The sequence below is a fragment of the Silurus meridionalis genome, chromosome 5 (assembly GCF_014805685.1).
Source record: "Silurus meridionalis isolate SWU-2019-XX chromosome 5, ASM1480568v1, whole genome shotgun sequence".
NCBI classification, from domain to species: Eukaryota; Metazoa; Chordata; class Actinopteri; order Siluriformes; family Siluridae; genus Silurus; species Silurus meridionalis.
The window spans coordinates 20926688-20944594 of record NC_060888.1 but is presented as its reverse complement, the minus strand read 5'-3'; the positions used below and the strand labels follow the sequence as shown (position 1 = coordinate 20944594).

Below are 17907 nucleotides of genomic sequence, written 5' to 3'. Positions count from 1 at the left end.
GAGAAACCAAGACAGATGCTTGACAAGAAAATCTTTTCGAGAAACATATCTACTGAAGCACAGGGCCCTGGCTTTAGCAGCTCTCTCTCCCTTTGCAGTCAAAATTCTTTCCACTCCTTCTTTCTGGCTCCTAGTCAAAATCAGGCAGAGAAAAGCAAGCTCAATCCTCCATTCCAAACTCAGCAGATCCAGAGCAGCAGGAGAGAACATTAAGTCCACTAATGTTGGACTACAATATGTATTCTAGTGCCGTTGGATTTCCTAAAGTGAAAATATCTACCATATGTTCTATCCATTCTGGGAGAGTAATTGTTATACAAAGCTCTGGGTGTCTGAGGAAAGTTGCATGGGTATATCTGTATGAATAGCTTAATCAAAGCCAGCTAATTCCCCACTTTGGTCAGCAAATAAAATGGCCCTGGTCTGTAACTGGACTCTGCATGCCATCTACTGGCCAGAGTTGGACAAATGTCAGCAATCCTGTAACAGTTAAAGTGTCAACATGAAACCAGGATGTTCGAGCACATAGATATACTTCTATTCTTTCTATTATTACATGTTCTGATTTTTGTTTATTCTAGGCATGTTCAGATAAATAAGAGTAAATGAAACCACTGTAACCAAAAATGTGACATCTAAATAATTACTTTGGTAAGTGGCAATGGAGTTGTAAAAGCGCAACTGTATATAGATACAAGAACAAGATTTTATTTATATGTATGTGGTAACTGAATGTCAAAATGGTGAATTGCTCTAGTCATCTTTTCCATCTGTGAACTCACGTATGGGATGGCCAGTTAGTGCTTTCCTCCAAACTTTTGAATTTTAACTATGCCGTCTTCTGTTCATCTTCGTTACCTATGGGGAAGGGGAATTGTGGTTTCTGTCCATGTTGGCTTCTATTTAAACTTGTTGTAATCTTTGACTACTAGCTGCAATATTAACTAAAGGGAGCTAACTTGGGCAGTGTGCTTGCTAGGCCCACAATATATGAAGCTGTGAATGAGGACATTATAACAATTAACACTATTTAATGGGAACAACTGGTTAAGATAGGGCTCTGTTCCAACACTCTGTCCAACAACAATTTGCCAGCCAATGACTAAAGCATGAAAAAATTGGAATTTCTTTTTTTTTATAAAAACAGAAAATATATTTATGTATAAATACAGAAAACATTAGCATATTTTAATGCTAACTTTTTTAGCCCTCTAAATATACTTCTGAATAATTTTATCGTTTATGTCAGCTTCTGGAGAAACTTGATGTGCGATTATTTCAACCACAAACATCTCTAACTCTTTGATGATCAATAATGATCTTTAATAGCTAAACAAGCGCCATCATATTTACAGGAATAGTAAGAAAAGGCTTCTGTGGTATTTAACTGAAAATAAAAATGGCCTTCTGCTCAACTCTGATAAGATGGAAGTACTTTTACTAGGAGCACATTCAGCTAGAAGTAGTTGCCGATTACATAGCATCTCTGGATGGTCTTTCCATCTCAATGTGTACAGCAGTCAAAGACCTTGCCTGTTATTATTGACCCTAGTCTGTCATTTGAGGCTCATGTTAATAACGTTAGCAGGATAGCCTTCATTCACCTTAGAAATATTGCAAAATTAGAACTATGAGGTTGTTACAGAATGCAGAAAAACTAGTTAATGTTTTTGTTACATCTAGATTAGACTACTGTAACGCTTTACTGCCTGGGTGTAAGCGCATAAATAAGCTTCAGTTTAGAATGCAGCAGCAAAAGTGCTTACTAGATCTAGAAAATATGACCACATCACCCCTGTTTTAATCCGTCTACACTGGCTCCAAATTAAATCTCGCATTGATAATAAAATACTACTACTGACGTATAAAGCTCTTTACATTAGAATCTGAGTGAACTTCTGTACGATTATGATCCCCAATGCCTATTTAGATCAAACGGTGCAGGCTATTTGTTGGAACTTCAAATAATGAAGACTACAGTAAAGCCCCACAGTTATGGAAAAAGACTTTCACTTATTGTTTGGGACTCAGAAACAGTCTCAGTGTTCAAGTCGAGGCTGAAAACATATTTATTTATTATAGTCTTTTATCGGTATGTTTTTCTATGGTAAAGGAGAAGATCTGGAGGGATCATGGATAGAGTGTTCGGTAAATTGGGATATTTGTATGCTGTCTTCCCCTCACTCTCATGCATTGTCCTTTATACAACAATAAGGATACTTAATAATTTGTATCTTTCTCTCCCTGTCACCTCACTTTTCTCTCTCTCTCTCTCTCTCTCTCTCTCTCTCTCTCTCTCTCTCTCTTGGTCAACAGTCACTCAACATGTCAACAATCTGCTACACTGACTTGAGACCACAGTTTTCATTTGATTACCGTCACTGCACACCTCAACATCGTTTAGCTGTAATAAATGGAAATCTGATGCCACCCAGATGAGGAAAGGTCCCTCTTGAATCTGGTTCCTCTCAAGGTTTCTTCCTTATGCCATCTCAGGGAGTTTTACCTTGCCACAGTCACCACCATCTTGCTCATTAGGGACAAACTTACACTTATAAAGAACAATCTTATAAATTATTTCTTACCACATTACTGTAAAGCTTCTATAAAAAGCTTCTTAAAGTGCTATACAGATAAAAATGAATTGAATTTAATTGTTGGTATTTATGTTGCATTTACCGAAATACTGAATCGATCATTACTATTCACAATCTATTTAATAATATATGTACTTTTGTGCAATACTGTAAATACCATAGGAGGTGACAGTAGGATAATATGGTCCCATTGTTATGCGAAGGTTTACTGAAAGAAAATGATGAAAGAGTGACTTGTGATTTTTCTGTATTTTCTGCATTTAAATACTTATTTGAAGAAATTCAGAACCTTGCTTATTGTAATTGCAAATGTGTGTCTGCCTTCAATTCACTGGCCACCAGGAAGTGATGTGTTTGGCCTTTACCTGCTGTCCTATTTCCTATTAATGGTCACAAGTGGACTCTAAATTAGCTCTCACACACACACACACACACACACACACACACACACACACACACACACACACACAACCACAAACTTACCTGACTGAGCTGGGAAGGATTGCTGTCTTTTGTATGTTCCCTGCCAGATCATTGTGGAATCCATTGGGAATGCTCCACTGCGCTGGCTGGCTCAGCACGTTTTCAGACCTGCTACCTGGAATGGAGGTGTGAAGGGGACTGTCTGATCCGGCTTCATCCCCCTCCTCCTCCTGTGTCTCAGCACTCTCCTGCACAGTCTCCAGCTCCAGTTCCGGGGGCTCAGGCCCAGCCAATGCCCTCTGCTGGATGAGTGGCGTGAGCGGTGCTTCAAAGCTCACGCAGCTGTCTGTCTCGTCCGTAAGAGACAGCACGTCCAGTGAGTCCAGGCTGCTGTAGCAGGTCCCGCCCCTCAGCAGCTCTGACTCCACTATGCGCTCGAATGTAGAGCTGAAGCCGTCCTGGCTCTCCTTAGTCCTGTCACGCTCGTCCTCGCCGTCCTCCTCCTCTTCCTCGACTGTTGTGGACTCGCCAACTTGCTCGACAATGCGTTCGAACGCTGAGCTGAAGCTGTCGTGGTTCAGCTGTCCTGGTTCATCTTCTCCTTCCACCTCTGCCTCCTCCACTGAAAACTCGAAGGTAGAACTAAATGTGTCTAGGTTCCCCTGCCCCGGCTCTTTTTTACAGTCTTGCTCTTCCTTCTGTCCTTCGCTGTCCTCTCCGGTACCGTTCTGCAAACTGCATTCATACACACAGTCAACATGCACATCAGCATATTTTAATCCACAACGTTTTCTAAAATTCCTTCTTGGAAATCCACTATGCTAGATAAAATTCGAGTTGCAAAGCATCTTATGCAAACGATGCAACGTCTGGCTGTCACACGGCAACAGCGGCGAAGCAGGATGGTGTGGATGTGTGTGTGTGTGTGTGTGTGTGTGTGTGTGTGTGTGTGTGTGTGTGTGTGTGTGTCTGTGTGTGTGTGTGTGTGTGTGTGTGTGTGTCTCCTATCTTTAGCTGTGCTACTGTCACACTCATGCATCAAGAGCAGCAGAATCCCAACAGAGAGGAGCCTCATTCAGGACAGCTCCCCTGCCACTCAGCCCTAAAATATCTTCTTCCGCCTTCCTCTCTCACACGTGTTACAGCCCACCTCTGACAACATCGCTTTGCTCTAACCGAAACACACGTAATAGCTACCTGCATTCTGTTCTACCCCCAAATATCTTCACAACCATAGTACTGTTTTATTGATGTTTGATGGTTTGGACAGTGCTGACATTCAAAGGTAATTTATTTTTTGTTCCACTTTGTCTGACCTCTTAGAAAAGCTACACTTTTGTACAGGTGTGTACATATCTAAGTGGACATCAGAGAAATTGTAGATATTCATTGAGGGAAAATAGGGATATATTCATTAAGGGAAAAAAAAATAGCTGCTAAACCCAACATCCAAAGCCACACCCCTAAGCATAGGCTAGACTAAACATAGGCTCCTAGCCTAGAACAGCTAAATACTAGTGCCAGAGGCATAACTTTCTGAACTGGAGAGCAAATAAAGACAGCATCCTGTACTTATTAGCTGGATGTTGCTGGTTGACATTATTTGGTTTGCATTCCTTTTCACTCATTGTATCTATAATGATATTGCATCTATATGATTAACTACTTCCTCAACATCCACTCCCTAAAGAATGCACACACCTGAGTCAAAAGTAGGTTGAAAGCATACCTTCCTTGTGCAGAAAGCATTCATAGTGATGCGCTCTCTCTCTCTCTCTCTCTCTCTCTCTCTCTCATGCACACTCTATATATAAAGCACGTTTGTTTGTCTGTACCGGAAACACGATTTGTAGTGCGCATGTATGAAAACTCAGATTTTGTTAATCACATGAGCAAAATCGCTGCCACTTCCTGCCATCTGCAAAGTTTTTATGTCAGTCTAGCGCTATAGGTTCTTTTGCATTTTATGTCCAGTTTCAAGAAATTCTCTTAAAAGGAGAAAATCCTGACAATTTCACATTTCAAGTGAGGGAATGAATGAATGAAGGGTGGAAGAAATAAAGACATTTGTTGAGGTATGTTGAAATAAGTAGAACAGTAAAATAGAACATGTCTTTAGAAAATTCAATATTAATAATTTAAAACACACACACACATATATACACAGCTGTATTACTGCATATACAGTACGTATATACAAAATAAATCTGTAAATAATTAGATTACTAACCTTACAGTGTACTGTGGTTTTGCTGATTCCTCTAACTGTGGCAGGGGCTCATCACAGCCCTCACTCTCAATAATATCTCCATTGCTATGTTCTGTCTCCCCGTTCTTTCCAGCATCGTCTTTGACCTGCTCTTCCTCTTTTCTTCTTCGAACTTCATCAGCTCCATTAATCAGTGCATCTCTATTTATCTCATTTGGCCTTGCTTCCTCGGACAATATCTCTCTCGCTACTGCATCCCTGCTCTCTGCAGCATCCCCTTGAGTTCCAATCTCGTCTGTCTCTTTTTCCACACTTACAATCTCAGGGCTGTCTGTATCCTGCTGTGACTCTGCCGGTGTGTTTGGAGGTGGGGTGTCTATGCGGAGGGGGTCATCCTGCCCCTCCTGGCTCATGGTGGCCTCTTTAGTTACGGTTAGCTGGCAGTCCAGGTATGAGTCAATGGTTACAGCTGAAAGATGGGAAATATTATTTAAATATAAAGTTACTAGTAAGCAATACAGGTAACATGGCTTTTTTTATATTGCTTTTTTTTTAAATGATGGACAAAAAATATGTGATTATTCGCTTCACAGCAAAAATATTCTTACCTATTGATAGACTGGGGTTGAAAGTATGAAGTGATTTGGGAATTCTTAAAACGTTTTAAGACATTTTTGACAAAGTCTGCTAATCAAATCATGGACTAGAGTAGGTATAATGTGATGCATCACACACAGTAGCTGAATTAAAATGTAAGCATTTTCATTTACATGGTACTGAATCTTTTCCATTCATCTCCACATATATTATATATTAAATTAAAAATAAACCTTGAGCATAACCTTCATTTGGCAAACTTCAAAAGTACAGTAAGTTCATGATACAGTTGATACAGAATGATATCAGATGACAGCATTCAGTGCTCTGTCTGCCAATTACAGTCACTGTGCCAAACAAATCAGGGACTAAATTTGACTGTGTGAACCTCACTATGCTTGACTAGTAGATTTAGTTGACAAAACAGAACTACTAGGAGTCTGTTATGAGTTAGAAGAAGAGAGAAGACTGTGTAAACACCATTCATGTTTAAGATCCTTTACTCTTTTGTATTAGTTGAAGGAGAAGCAGAAAATATTCTTTCCCTGCCCTTTCTTGCAGTTTGAGTAAGAAGGAAAGCTGCAGCTCTGACGCACATGCTGCAGTTTAAGAATATCTAAAGCCTAAGACCTAATTCGATCAAGCAGTCATAAAACCGCAGCTCGAGTTCAAACCAGGCCCTTTGTGGAAACTTCCATTGCATTAACAATGAAATAAAATATAATCTCAAATTTGAGCGATACCTTTCTGTTGGCACAAACGTGGCATGATTGAAGTTTTATGACGGGTAGATGAAATCAAGTGCACGATGCAAAAGTGGCGCGTTTGTCTAAGCTGGCAGGTTGTCTCTGTTGTATTGTAACTCCTTCCCTTTTGGTTTCCATAGTAAATATTACAGGATCACCATAGTCTCACCGGACAAGATGATTTCATATGACATTTAAGGTTTACGCTTAAGTGGTTGTTCCAGGCTCTCCCACACAAACACACACACACACACACACACACACACACACACACACACACACAAACATATTTCATAAGCAACCTCCAATATAATAGCAAATGCACTTTTGGCATCGAATGCACAAATGCATGCCCACACACACACACACACACACCAAAAACACACGCAGGCTAATTTTCCGCAGCATGGAGGCCTGTTATTTAGAGCATTACTAAAGGTCCCAGTGCTGAGCCACTGGCAGATGTTCATGGAGTCAGAATCCAGCTTCCGTTTCTACACAAACCACAAAGCAGCCCTCAGATCAATGACACAAACTATCCATTACTCTGAGAGAGGAAAAAGAGAGACTGAATGAGTATTCTGGCACAACATTTAAACAAGAACAAAAGGATAAATGAGTGAAAAAGCTATTTTGTGTTATATAAAGGGAACGGTTCTGTAGGCTGTGTCAGGACCCCATGGTGGTCTAGTGGCACTACCCTATTTGACTCAAATTGGTTTTCCCTTTATTATGAGCATTGCACATGATGAACCTGCTTCCATGTAAATGTATAGGTATGAGCTTGAGCGCCTGTGCTGTCAGAACAGCATGTTCTTCAGAACACTGTATTACCTTTAATTACTTACTGTCAACTTACCACCCACTACACTTGCTCAGTCTGTACTGTTGACATACCAGCAATGAAACACACACACACACACACACACACACACACACACACACTGCCCACTAACATAATAACCTAAGGTTTTGTACACATTCTCAAACAATCCTAATGATTGACTACATTTCAACAGCTTTGTCAAAATCATTGCGAGTATATAAGTCTAATAAGGCTGTTAATCCACTTTTATTGCTTCATTATGAGCACCTTATACTGAAGAGAAGACAATAAATTGTTAGTGAGTCTGCACAGCTGAAGATTCATTAAAAAGACTACGCAATGTTTTTTTTCTTATCAGAACCAGATGTGGTCTTCTGCTGGTGCAGGCCGTCTGCTTTAAAGTTCTACATGTAATGTGTTTTGAGATGCTTTTCTGCTCTCCTTTGTCTTTAAGAGTTGTTATTTGAGGAACCATAGACTTTCTGTCAGCGCAAACCAATATACCAGTTTTCTTCTGAATTGTCTCACAACAAGGTGCTTCTGCCACTAGACCTTGTGCTCGCTAGATATTTTTTGTTTTACCTGCAAACTCTAGAGGATGCTGAGCATAAAAATGACCAGATAACCGGTTTCTGAAATACTCTAAAAACCAGCTCAAATGACCATGCCATGGCCACTAAGGTTACATTTTTACACATTCTGATGTAAACAAAGCACTTGACCTTATGTGTATGTTTATATTTGCTGCATTACTGCCATGTGATTAGCTGATTGGCATGAATAAGCAGATCCAATGATATTTCTAATAATTAAACGGTTGATAAATGTGTATTTATTTGCTGTATATTTCAGCTGTGTATATGCCTGTGATCAGGGATCGCCCAAGTTGCATGAAATGACAAACTCATGAAACAGTAAATATCTCATACTGTTATGACTCTCAGACTTATATGACATCTTGTTTAGGTGTATATGAGTTCTAAATGGACATTTTCTTTGCAACAATTAAATGGAAAGAGTGCCATGTGATGCATATTTTACTCCTGGTTTCATCAAAGCCTCCTTAATATTGCGCACTTATGTTTGTTTTGGACTCTTTATTAATTGTGTAATAGCTACGGTTAGGGATAGTAATGCTGTGTAATGACATATAACGACACAAATAACGACGTAAAGTGCAGCAAAAAAAGTCCAAGAACAGGGACTGATTTAAAAACCACTCTGGATCAAATAATTAAAAAGGTGACAACAATAGCAAGTAAGTAGTTTGGGGTGAATTTCCAAAGCTGAAACACTCACTCAGCATTCTGCATCTCACCATCAATGACAAAGGAATAATCTACAGTATACAGTACACAGAAATCCATAATCAGTGAGTTTGTTATCCAGACTATCCACTTCCACAACAATTTGCTGGCTAAATGGAAGTTTGACAGTGTAAGCAAAAGCCCCTTTTAGCAAATGCCTAGTTTTACTAATCTGACCCAAAGAACGGCAATTCTCTAAAGCCTAAGTCTCCCTGGACATCTGATAGTGTATACCAAAAGATGTGGGCTGAACTATGGGATGCTCAGGATGCTCACAATCCGTATGCACAGCTCACCCTCCCTCTCCATCTTCTCTGTATGTAGTGCGTGTAATCTCAAGTCTCATAGACTGTCATGACCCACTAACCTCTTTCAGTCTAAAGTCAAGGATGCCAGCAGCCAGACACGCACAGACACGCACAAACACGCAAGGCCAGTTGTTTACATTAAGAACAAATATCGGTTGTCTGCATTAGATCATTTACAACATCTATTAAATACATTTACAGTGTATATTTCCCCCATGTGTGGTTTCAGGATGCAAAGAGCAATTCGTATTTTTGTGATTCATTTCTGACATGTCTGGAGACAAACGAGGTAGTGGGAATCACCGGGCCGTGGAACCCGGCCTTAAATCACCTCGTGTCTGTCACTTCCGCCGATTTCAAGGTCAAACCTCGTGTTGTAGCGGCGTCGTCTAACATTCAGCGTCTTCCCCTTAATCATTACAGTGGAAAGATCTTATTGTTAAGGTTTTCCCTTAGTCAAACCACGGGGTGGGGGGCGGGGAGAGAGAGTGGCTTGATGGTGGGCCGGTGTCTCGTCTGGCGCTGCGCTGTCTGTCTCACGCCTTCATTTCGGTGAATTAACCGACAGAGACGCAACAATGGTGCGCAAAATACACGTTGAACAATGGGGACTTTTAAGGATACGCGCTGCTGTTTTTTTTCGTGTGTGTGTGTGTGTGTGTGTGTGTGTGTGTGTGTGTGTGTAACCCGCTCAGACCCTGATATTAGTCTAAAGACTGTTTAGGGATCTTGACTGATCATTTGAGGTCTGCTGGAAGCTGTGACTATAGAGTAAGTCTACCTTACAATTACAGAGAAATGGTGTCTGCTGCGCACCTGTGCAGACCCGCTCACCTCACCTCAGGGCTCTGCCTGGAACAATGCAAGCATCAGTGTGTGTGTGTATGTTTGTGTGTGTGTGTGTGTGTGTGTGTGTTTGTGTGTGAGAAAGAGAGAGAGAGAGAGTGTGTGTGGGTGAGCGAGAGTAAGAAAGAGAAAGTGAACGCATACTGAACTCCAGCGCCAAGCATCAGTGGAGTAAAATGCGCTCCCAGTGCGCAGGTTGTCCGCGGCTGAGACGCAGCCATGTTCTCCCAGCCTCCCGGCGCAGTAACCATGACAACAGCATGGCTGGGGGACACTGGGCTCTCACTGCGGCCGCCGCTTTATTCCTCTCCAAAAAAGAACCGGAGAGAGGCTTTTATTCCTGGAGCCTCGTCCCCCATCCTAATCAGTCAATGCTTTCTTACCCGTTACCAAGAGTGAAAACGACCCGAGCCGACCGGAGAGCGCATTGCATATTGATGCAGCGCAGTGATACACGAGGGGAGTCTAACAAACTGCCAGTGCAAGCAAATAGGCAATAGCACAGGGTAATATAGGCGACCATAAAGCACGAGCTGAAGATGCATCTTATACAAAACACAACAAATCTATTTATTCTGAAACGCAATTCAACGCTCCCATGCACTACGATTCACTACAATTCCTCCTTCCTTTCTTTACATTGGCATTTGTGAGAAAAGCGAGCTCTCTTTAACCAGAACTAATCATTGTTGCTCACCGGCAAAAATGCGACCAGATGAAACGTGGCTCCTTTTCCTGCAGCGAATATTCCTTCTACAACCATGTAAGATGCACGATAGATGCTCTCTCTGTCTCAGATCTTCGGTCCAGAGCTGCCCAACTGTCTCCGTGTGAGAGACGCGCTAGGATAATACGGAGCGCTCACCCACGCGCACAGTTACAACACACAACACGCGCGCGCACGCGCGCACACACTACACAGGAGCAAGACTGAGATCGGCTGATTGGGATCTGTGTGTATATGTGTGTGTGTGTGTGTGTGTGTGTGTGTGTGTGTGTGTGTGTGTGTGTGTGTGTGTGTGTCTCGCAGTCTTGCCATCCACTGCGCTGCATGGGAAGCTGATAAGCGACTGATGTCCTGTTGCTGCAAACAAACACACACTCACACACACACACACACACACACACACACACACACACACACACACACACACACATATATATATATATATATATATATATATATATATATATATATATATATATATATATATATATATATGGGTTTAACGGTACACAAATTCGTACCGTTATTTTTCGGTACAGGGCTTTCGGTTCTGTATATGTAACAAATGCAATGCAAAAATCCTTTTTACGTGCGGAACATAGGTACAATCAGAGTTTTCTTAGGAACATATTAAGTGGCGGACCGCAAGTTTGTTTAGTCTCGGCCTCACACTATTATTAAACTACAAAACACATGCCAGGGGTATAAAAAAAGTAAAAAGTGTAACTGTGGCTACTCATTGAATTAAGAAAATTGAATATTACACACACACACACACACACACACACACACACACACACAGTTATATACACAACTGTATTGACCAAATTAGCTCTAACAAATGTAAACTATTGAGTTTTTTTTATTCAATTTTATGTGTGCAATGCAAGTATTTAATTTAATTAATCACTCATTTTAATCAATATCCACACGTTTATTGCAGTGATGTATTCTATGTGAAATGACACAGGGAGAAAATATTAAACATGCTGAACATGCTTAAATTAAATTTATTTAATACTTTGTACAAAAGCCTTTGTTGGTAATGACGGCTTCAGGTGGGATTTTTGCCCATTCTTCCACACAAACATTCTTCAAATCCTGAAGATTCAGTGGGTCTCTTCTGTGAATTCTGATCTTCAGTTTTTTTCTATAGAGTTTCAGTTGGATTGAAGTCAGGTGATTGGCTAGGCCATTCTATTATCTTTAATTTCTTTTTCTGAAACCAATTGAGAGTTTCCTGGGCTACGTGTTGGGGATCATTGTGTTGCTGAAATGTACACCCTCATTTCATCTTCATCAACCTGGTAGATGGCAGCAGGTTTTGATCAAGAATGTCTAAGTGAATTTTTTTATTCATCCTTCTTTCAATTATGTGAAGTTTGTCAGTATCATATGCTGAAAAACTGCCCAACACCATGATGTTCCCACCTCCAAATTTCACTGTTGGTAAGGTGTTTTTGGGGTGATGTGCAGTGCCATTTGTCCTCCAAACATGGTGTGTAATATGGCATCCAAAGTGTTACATTTTGGTCTCATCTGACCAGACTATTTTCTCCCAGTATTCTGCCATTTCCCAGTCCAAATGTTGTGCAGCAAACTTTAAACAAGCTTGAACATGCCTTTTTCTTCAGAAATGGAGTCTTGCGTGGTGAGGGTGCACACAGGTAATGGCGGTTAAATGCTGAACGTTTTCTTTTAAACAATTGTACGTGCTAATTACAGGTCTTTCTAAATCTTTCCACAAGTGTTTTTTGGCTCTTGGATAACTCTTCTGATATTCTTTTTACTCTTTTGTCAGAAATTTTGCGAGGAGCACCTGGGCATGGTCGGTTTATGGTGAAATGTTCTTCTCACTTCCGGATTATGGCCATAACAGTGCTCAGTGGAACATTCAGAAGTTTTGAAATGCATCTGTAACCAATGCCATCAGTATGTTTTGCAACAACAAGGTTTGTGCAGAGGTCTTGAGAGATCTATTTGCTTTTACCCATCATAAAATGTTTCTTGTGTGACACCTTGGTAATGGGACACCTTATAGGCTATTAGTTGGGACTGAACCAGCTGATATTAATTTACATTGACAAGGGGCAGGATTGCTTTCTAATTACTGACTGATTTCAGCTGGTGTCTTGGCTTTCCATGCCTTTTTTTACCTCTCTTTCTTCATGTATTCAATACTTTTTCCCTGTTTCATTTCACATTATTACACAAAACTTAATTTATAGACATATGGTTTAATGTGTGGATTGCATGGGTTGTTACCAACATCTGGTAAAGGTTTAATGTCAATAGCACCTTAAGGAATACGTTTACTGAGAAAAATGGTGACGTGTTCAATACAGTGGTCCCCCGGAACTCGCAGGGGTTACGTTCCCCTAAGAGCGAGTTCCGAAAGTCCACAAATATTGGATGCACCCGCAGCCCCTATGGTACCTTAGTGAATTCATCTAAACATTTACTTTAGTCACTTTAATACAATGATGTGTTTAAAAAAATATATGTAATTTGTTAGTGAAAACAATCATTTTAAATGTTATTCCTAACGTTCCTGAACATCCGGTCTCGCTGTGGATTCCCGCCAATTTTAAGATAATCCGCAACTTGCTGTTAGTCAGGTTCCAAATGAGAACCCCTGAATTTTCTGAGCCACGAGTTTCAAACCGTGAATTATCGGGGTTGACTGTACTTATTTTATCCGCTGTATTTGTGTATACTTGACCATGCATTTCAGAGAAGTAAGAATCTCTGAAGTGAAAAAACCTAAATCTCTGAAACCAGACATCACTTTACTTGTGGAAAGTTTACGGTTTCTTCAGAACCCCAGGACAGATTTGTTTATATACAGTAATCTCCCATTTATCACGGTGGTGACGTTCCAAAAACGCCCACGATAAACTAAAAAAAACACGATAAACGGACGCCACCCCAAAAATACTATTTACTGTATTAACATTTTACTTCACTTTATAATTATTATATTTGTATTAATACATTTCTTTATTTCAACATAAAATTCCATAAAAACAGTTTTTTTTATTCGCAAACATTTACTCCCAATTCCACATTGAACCCACATTTATCAGAAACTCCCATTAGATTCCAGCTGATATTAATTATAAGCCACTTACTCTTTTTAATTTTATGATTAAACCTATTTTAAATGAGCTGGCACTTAAACTAACAACTATAACAACTAAAAAAATATATTATATTTTTCATCAAACATTATCCCAGAACACCACTCTGGGAACCATAACTGAACATGTTTATTAATGGGCTAGCCTGTACTGACCATTCCAGTGGTATGCTAGTCATATTTTTAGTACAGATGGTCCCAGAGTTATGGTGGTTCGACTTACGATTTTTTGATCTTACGATGACAATAGCGATACGACAAAATTGTAAAAATATAAAACATTTTGTGCAACAGGCACAGCAGCATATGTAGGATGTAGGATGTACAATACATTGGACATGCAGCTGGGATGAGCGTATCTCTCGCCCTGTGAGATGCCCCACACTCGCTAGCGGTCGACGGAGTAAAGTTGTCTCAGTGTGTATTTTTTTCTGTTTCAAACAGCAATTTTGGTAAAATAAAAGCGTGTTTTTCCAGCACCTCCTACTTCACTATTCCTTTTTGTAGAAAAAAGAAGAGGAAAGCCATCAGTTTAGAGACGAAAAAAAAAAATTATAAATCAGCATGAAGCAGGAAAGGCTGTCAGTGATAGCACCATCTTCGGCTTATGATATTTTTTACTTATGATGGGGTTGTCTTAACGTATCTCCATCGTAATTAGAGGACTACCTGTATTACTAAAATAGCCAAGTTAAAAAACATCAGCCAACCGCTAAATGTGCTTACAATTGTTTTGAATCTGTAGTAATGCACCACTTGAATCTTTTTTTAATCTGATTTGTTTTTTATTCACACTTTAACATTTTTTAAAGATTTATCACTACATTCATTTAAGCCATATGGTGACTTTTCAGCATCAAATTACTATTTTTAGCATCAAATTGCTATCAAAATGCAATTTTTGGCATCATATCACTACCAAAATGTAAACGTTTTATTGTATGTGAGAATGAATCCTAAAATGAAACCACAACATACACACCTTACATTTATTGCTATACACACTTTGCATTTATTAATGTAGTTTATGCAGTGACAGGTAGCATTCTGCTAGTTTGCATAGTCAGCATGGTCATGCTAGCTAACATATGCGAGATTTGAAATAAAGCTGCTTTGTTTAGCTTTAGTTATTGTTTTTAAAGTAAATTTTATGGTAACTAAAATTTCACGTTGTACTTTTATTATTTTTACTTGATCGAAGGGTCTGAATCTGTACTCCACTGTGTAGCAGAGTATTTATTTAGACAAATAATTGCTCCTTTGTGTTTGGTGTGAGGGTTTCTGTGTGAGTTTGTGTGCGTGTGTGTGTGTGTGTGTGTGTTTGGGTGTGTGTGTGTGCATCTTTATCACTATCTCTGTGTAAGACTCATGAACATAAGTATCACAGTAAATCTATGGTAATGCAGTACTTATTTTGTTTGCGTCTTGGAAAACAGCCCCATTCACAATTCCATTCTAAAATTGTTTATTATCCAATGAACATAGTTACACAAAAGTGCCGAGCTAAAATTATAGTAACAGTATGCTTCAACATACAATATGCAAACCAGATTTCTATCAATAATCAATAGGATCCATTATCAGACTCCAGCATAGTTTGGTGAATTTGCTGCTCAGAAACACTTGATTCAACTCTTCAGTTCACCAGGTTTAGTATGTGTGTTACAACAAGAAAAATCAAGCTATAATTACTTATTTGTACTTATTGTCTTGTAGTGTTAAGAAAAGGGTGTATTCACTCCAAAAATAGATTTAGTCTGCCCCATGTCTGCATGGGTTCCTTCTGGTTCTCTGGTATCCTCACTTGCACAGATATGCTAGTTTTAGATTGGCCTTGTATATAAAATAAGTACTTTATTTTATTAAAATCAGACTCATTTTGTGTCCTACTTTGGCCACACTAAGATAGAATACAACTTAAACATAAAATAAGGTTTCTGGGTGTTAAATGTGCTTTGACCCCAAGCTTAAGAAATAACTATATATATCAGTAAGGACTGAAACCCTATGTTCCTAATAATGATGCCTCAGGGACTTGAGGTTGAAACAATAGGCAGCAATGTTGTTGTGTGAAAAAGGAAAGGGAGAGTAAAGGGGATCAGAGGCCAAGAACTAAAAAAAAAAAAGACAGCAAGGCCAAAGCAGACCCCCAGATGCTGAATGCAGCCATGTCAATTGCAATCACTTATTCATTAAGCATCCTTTTTCCCCATTATCTGTGTATCCTATCCCATGGGAGAAGGATAGGGGGTAGGGAAAGCTAAGGGAAACCCTGGTTTACTATTTGATAGACGTTGGGTGTGTTGGAGAGAGGAGGAATTTCGGAATAGATCATAAGAGGGGGAGGGTGGAGAGGAGAGGTGTGATTGGGGGTGGGCAGCTTTCTGATGGGCTGGATGGTATCAGAGAAGAGAAAATATAATCATGCAAAATAAATGCAAGCATGTTATAGTGGAACATGCAAGTACAGAAAGGATCAAGAAGTGAAAATATGGAGGCATCTTTAGAACCGATAAATGGTTGGACTAATGAATTGATTGATAAGTAGATGTGAGCATGATGGATGCATGTTCACTTAAAGAAGCTAAGAGATGTATTGGAAAAGGAGATGGATGGGTGCATGTGTGGGTGATGAATGGACAGTGGGTGGATTAGTATAAACAATTGATAGATAGATAGATGGGTGTGCTGAGGAGTAGAAGATGTAACTGAGATAGCATTGAAGGCTTTAGGGCAAAAGCCTGAGAGAATGAAAACATTGGGACATGAGCTAAATGGACTTGTTAATCAAACAGCAAAAAATGGAACTTGATTGTCTATGTGCATTCAGTCTATGAGAAAGAGAAAGCTGGTATATCCGTAATAACGTTGAGTATCCCAAATGTAATACAATTGTATTAAAGAAATACTCCACAGAATTTTGTTTTGTTTATGTCTGTTATTTCCGTTTATCCAGTATAGCCTATGTAATAAACACCTCATAAAAAATATATGTATATCCATTTTCCAGCACAAGAGCAACACTTACAAAATACTTATACTTTCCTGAAAATGTTGTTATATTCTTGTATCATCAGGAGGCAAATCTATGTTTTCTTTAAACTACCACAACTTCTTTCTTTTTATAAGTAGCTTGAATTTAGTACAATTTTAAACTGAATTTCTCTGCAGTGAACTGGCATCCTAATCAGTGTGTATTCCCAGAGTACCAAGGTTCACTGGGTTCAACACATCAACAAGGATAAAGCAGTTACTAAGACTGGATGTACAAATGGACTATAAATACCTTTGTTTGAAGTATTCATTCACATTTTACAAAAAATACAATATAATTTATCAAACTGTTTGACTGCATCACCAACTGCTCTTTGATATGATATCGAATGTAATTGTATTTTGAGGTTTAATTTTTGATTGCAGGAAAATGTCAAAATTCTCATACTTGGGAGTCACACTGAGTTAGATTTAAACCAATTAAATATTCTTTGAATTAGGATTCAAACAAGTAAAAATAATTACTTTGGTAACTTAGATATGTTATGCCAATAGCTAGGACTGTCAGTCTTTGTGTCATTTGAATGAAGGCTTAATGAAATCACACTCGATGAACAATTAGTAGGAAGTGATGGTGGTCAGAGTGCTGGATTTCAGCTGTTATCCTAGTGGCTGTGAATTAGGGATGGAAAGAGTCACGTTAATGCATTGGCATAAAAGTTATGATTTGTATTACAATACATTGTTTTTGGCATATTTGCATTTGTAAAAATAATTTATTTAGATCTACATTTTTTGTAGATGGACTATATTTTATTTAAAATGTGACCAACACATTGTGACCAACATTTTATATGGAGATTGATTTCTTCTAGCTAAACTGTTTCTCAAGCGCGTTCTCCCAGCACCACTGCTGCTACGTAAACGAAATATCACAACACTATGGAGACCGAGGCGTGTCCTGAAAGTCACATTGAATACAGATTAACATGACAGAGGTAGAGCTGCATCTTCCTGGAGACACTACACAGGCCTGTTTGTGAAAGGGTCATGCTTTAGAAGTGAGAAGGCACTTAAGTACATTTATGATTTGCTGTCTGTCTGAACCAAAAAATAAAAACAGACTGTACCATAGTGAATTGCATAGCATCATATCTTTTCCAAAGCATTGTATTGCATTAAATTGCA

General features: G+C 39.2%; 2 protein-coding genes across 2 annotated transcripts in view; one reads left to right on the top strand and one right to left on the bottom strand.

Moving 5' to 3' along the window:
• Positions 1-10804, bottom strand: part of psd2 (pleckstrin and Sec7 domain containing 2) — a 45725-nt gene extending 34921 nt beyond the window's left edge. Inside the window, exons 1-3 of the mRNA XM_046849442.1 lie at positions 10557-10804; positions 5251-5698; positions 3081-3755 (exon numbers count right to left, since the gene is read on the bottom strand). Of these exons, the coding sequence (XP_046705398.1) occupies positions 3081-3755; positions 5251-5642 (1067 nt within the window). The 5' untranslated portion in view covers positions 5643-5698; positions 10557-10804. The remainder of the gene's footprint in view (positions 1-3080; positions 3756-5250; positions 5699-10556) is intronic.
• A 1477-nt stretch (positions 10805-12281) lies between these two features.
• The window catches only part of chrm1a (cholinergic receptor, muscarinic 1a), a 22868-nt gene continuing 17242 nt past the window's right edge, over positions 12282-17907 (top strand). The window contains exons 1-2 of the mRNA XM_046849330.1: positions 12282-12294; positions 12388-12538. The gene's annotated coding sequence lies outside the window, so the exon portion shown is untranslated. The remainder of the gene's footprint in view (positions 12295-12387; positions 12539-17907) is intronic.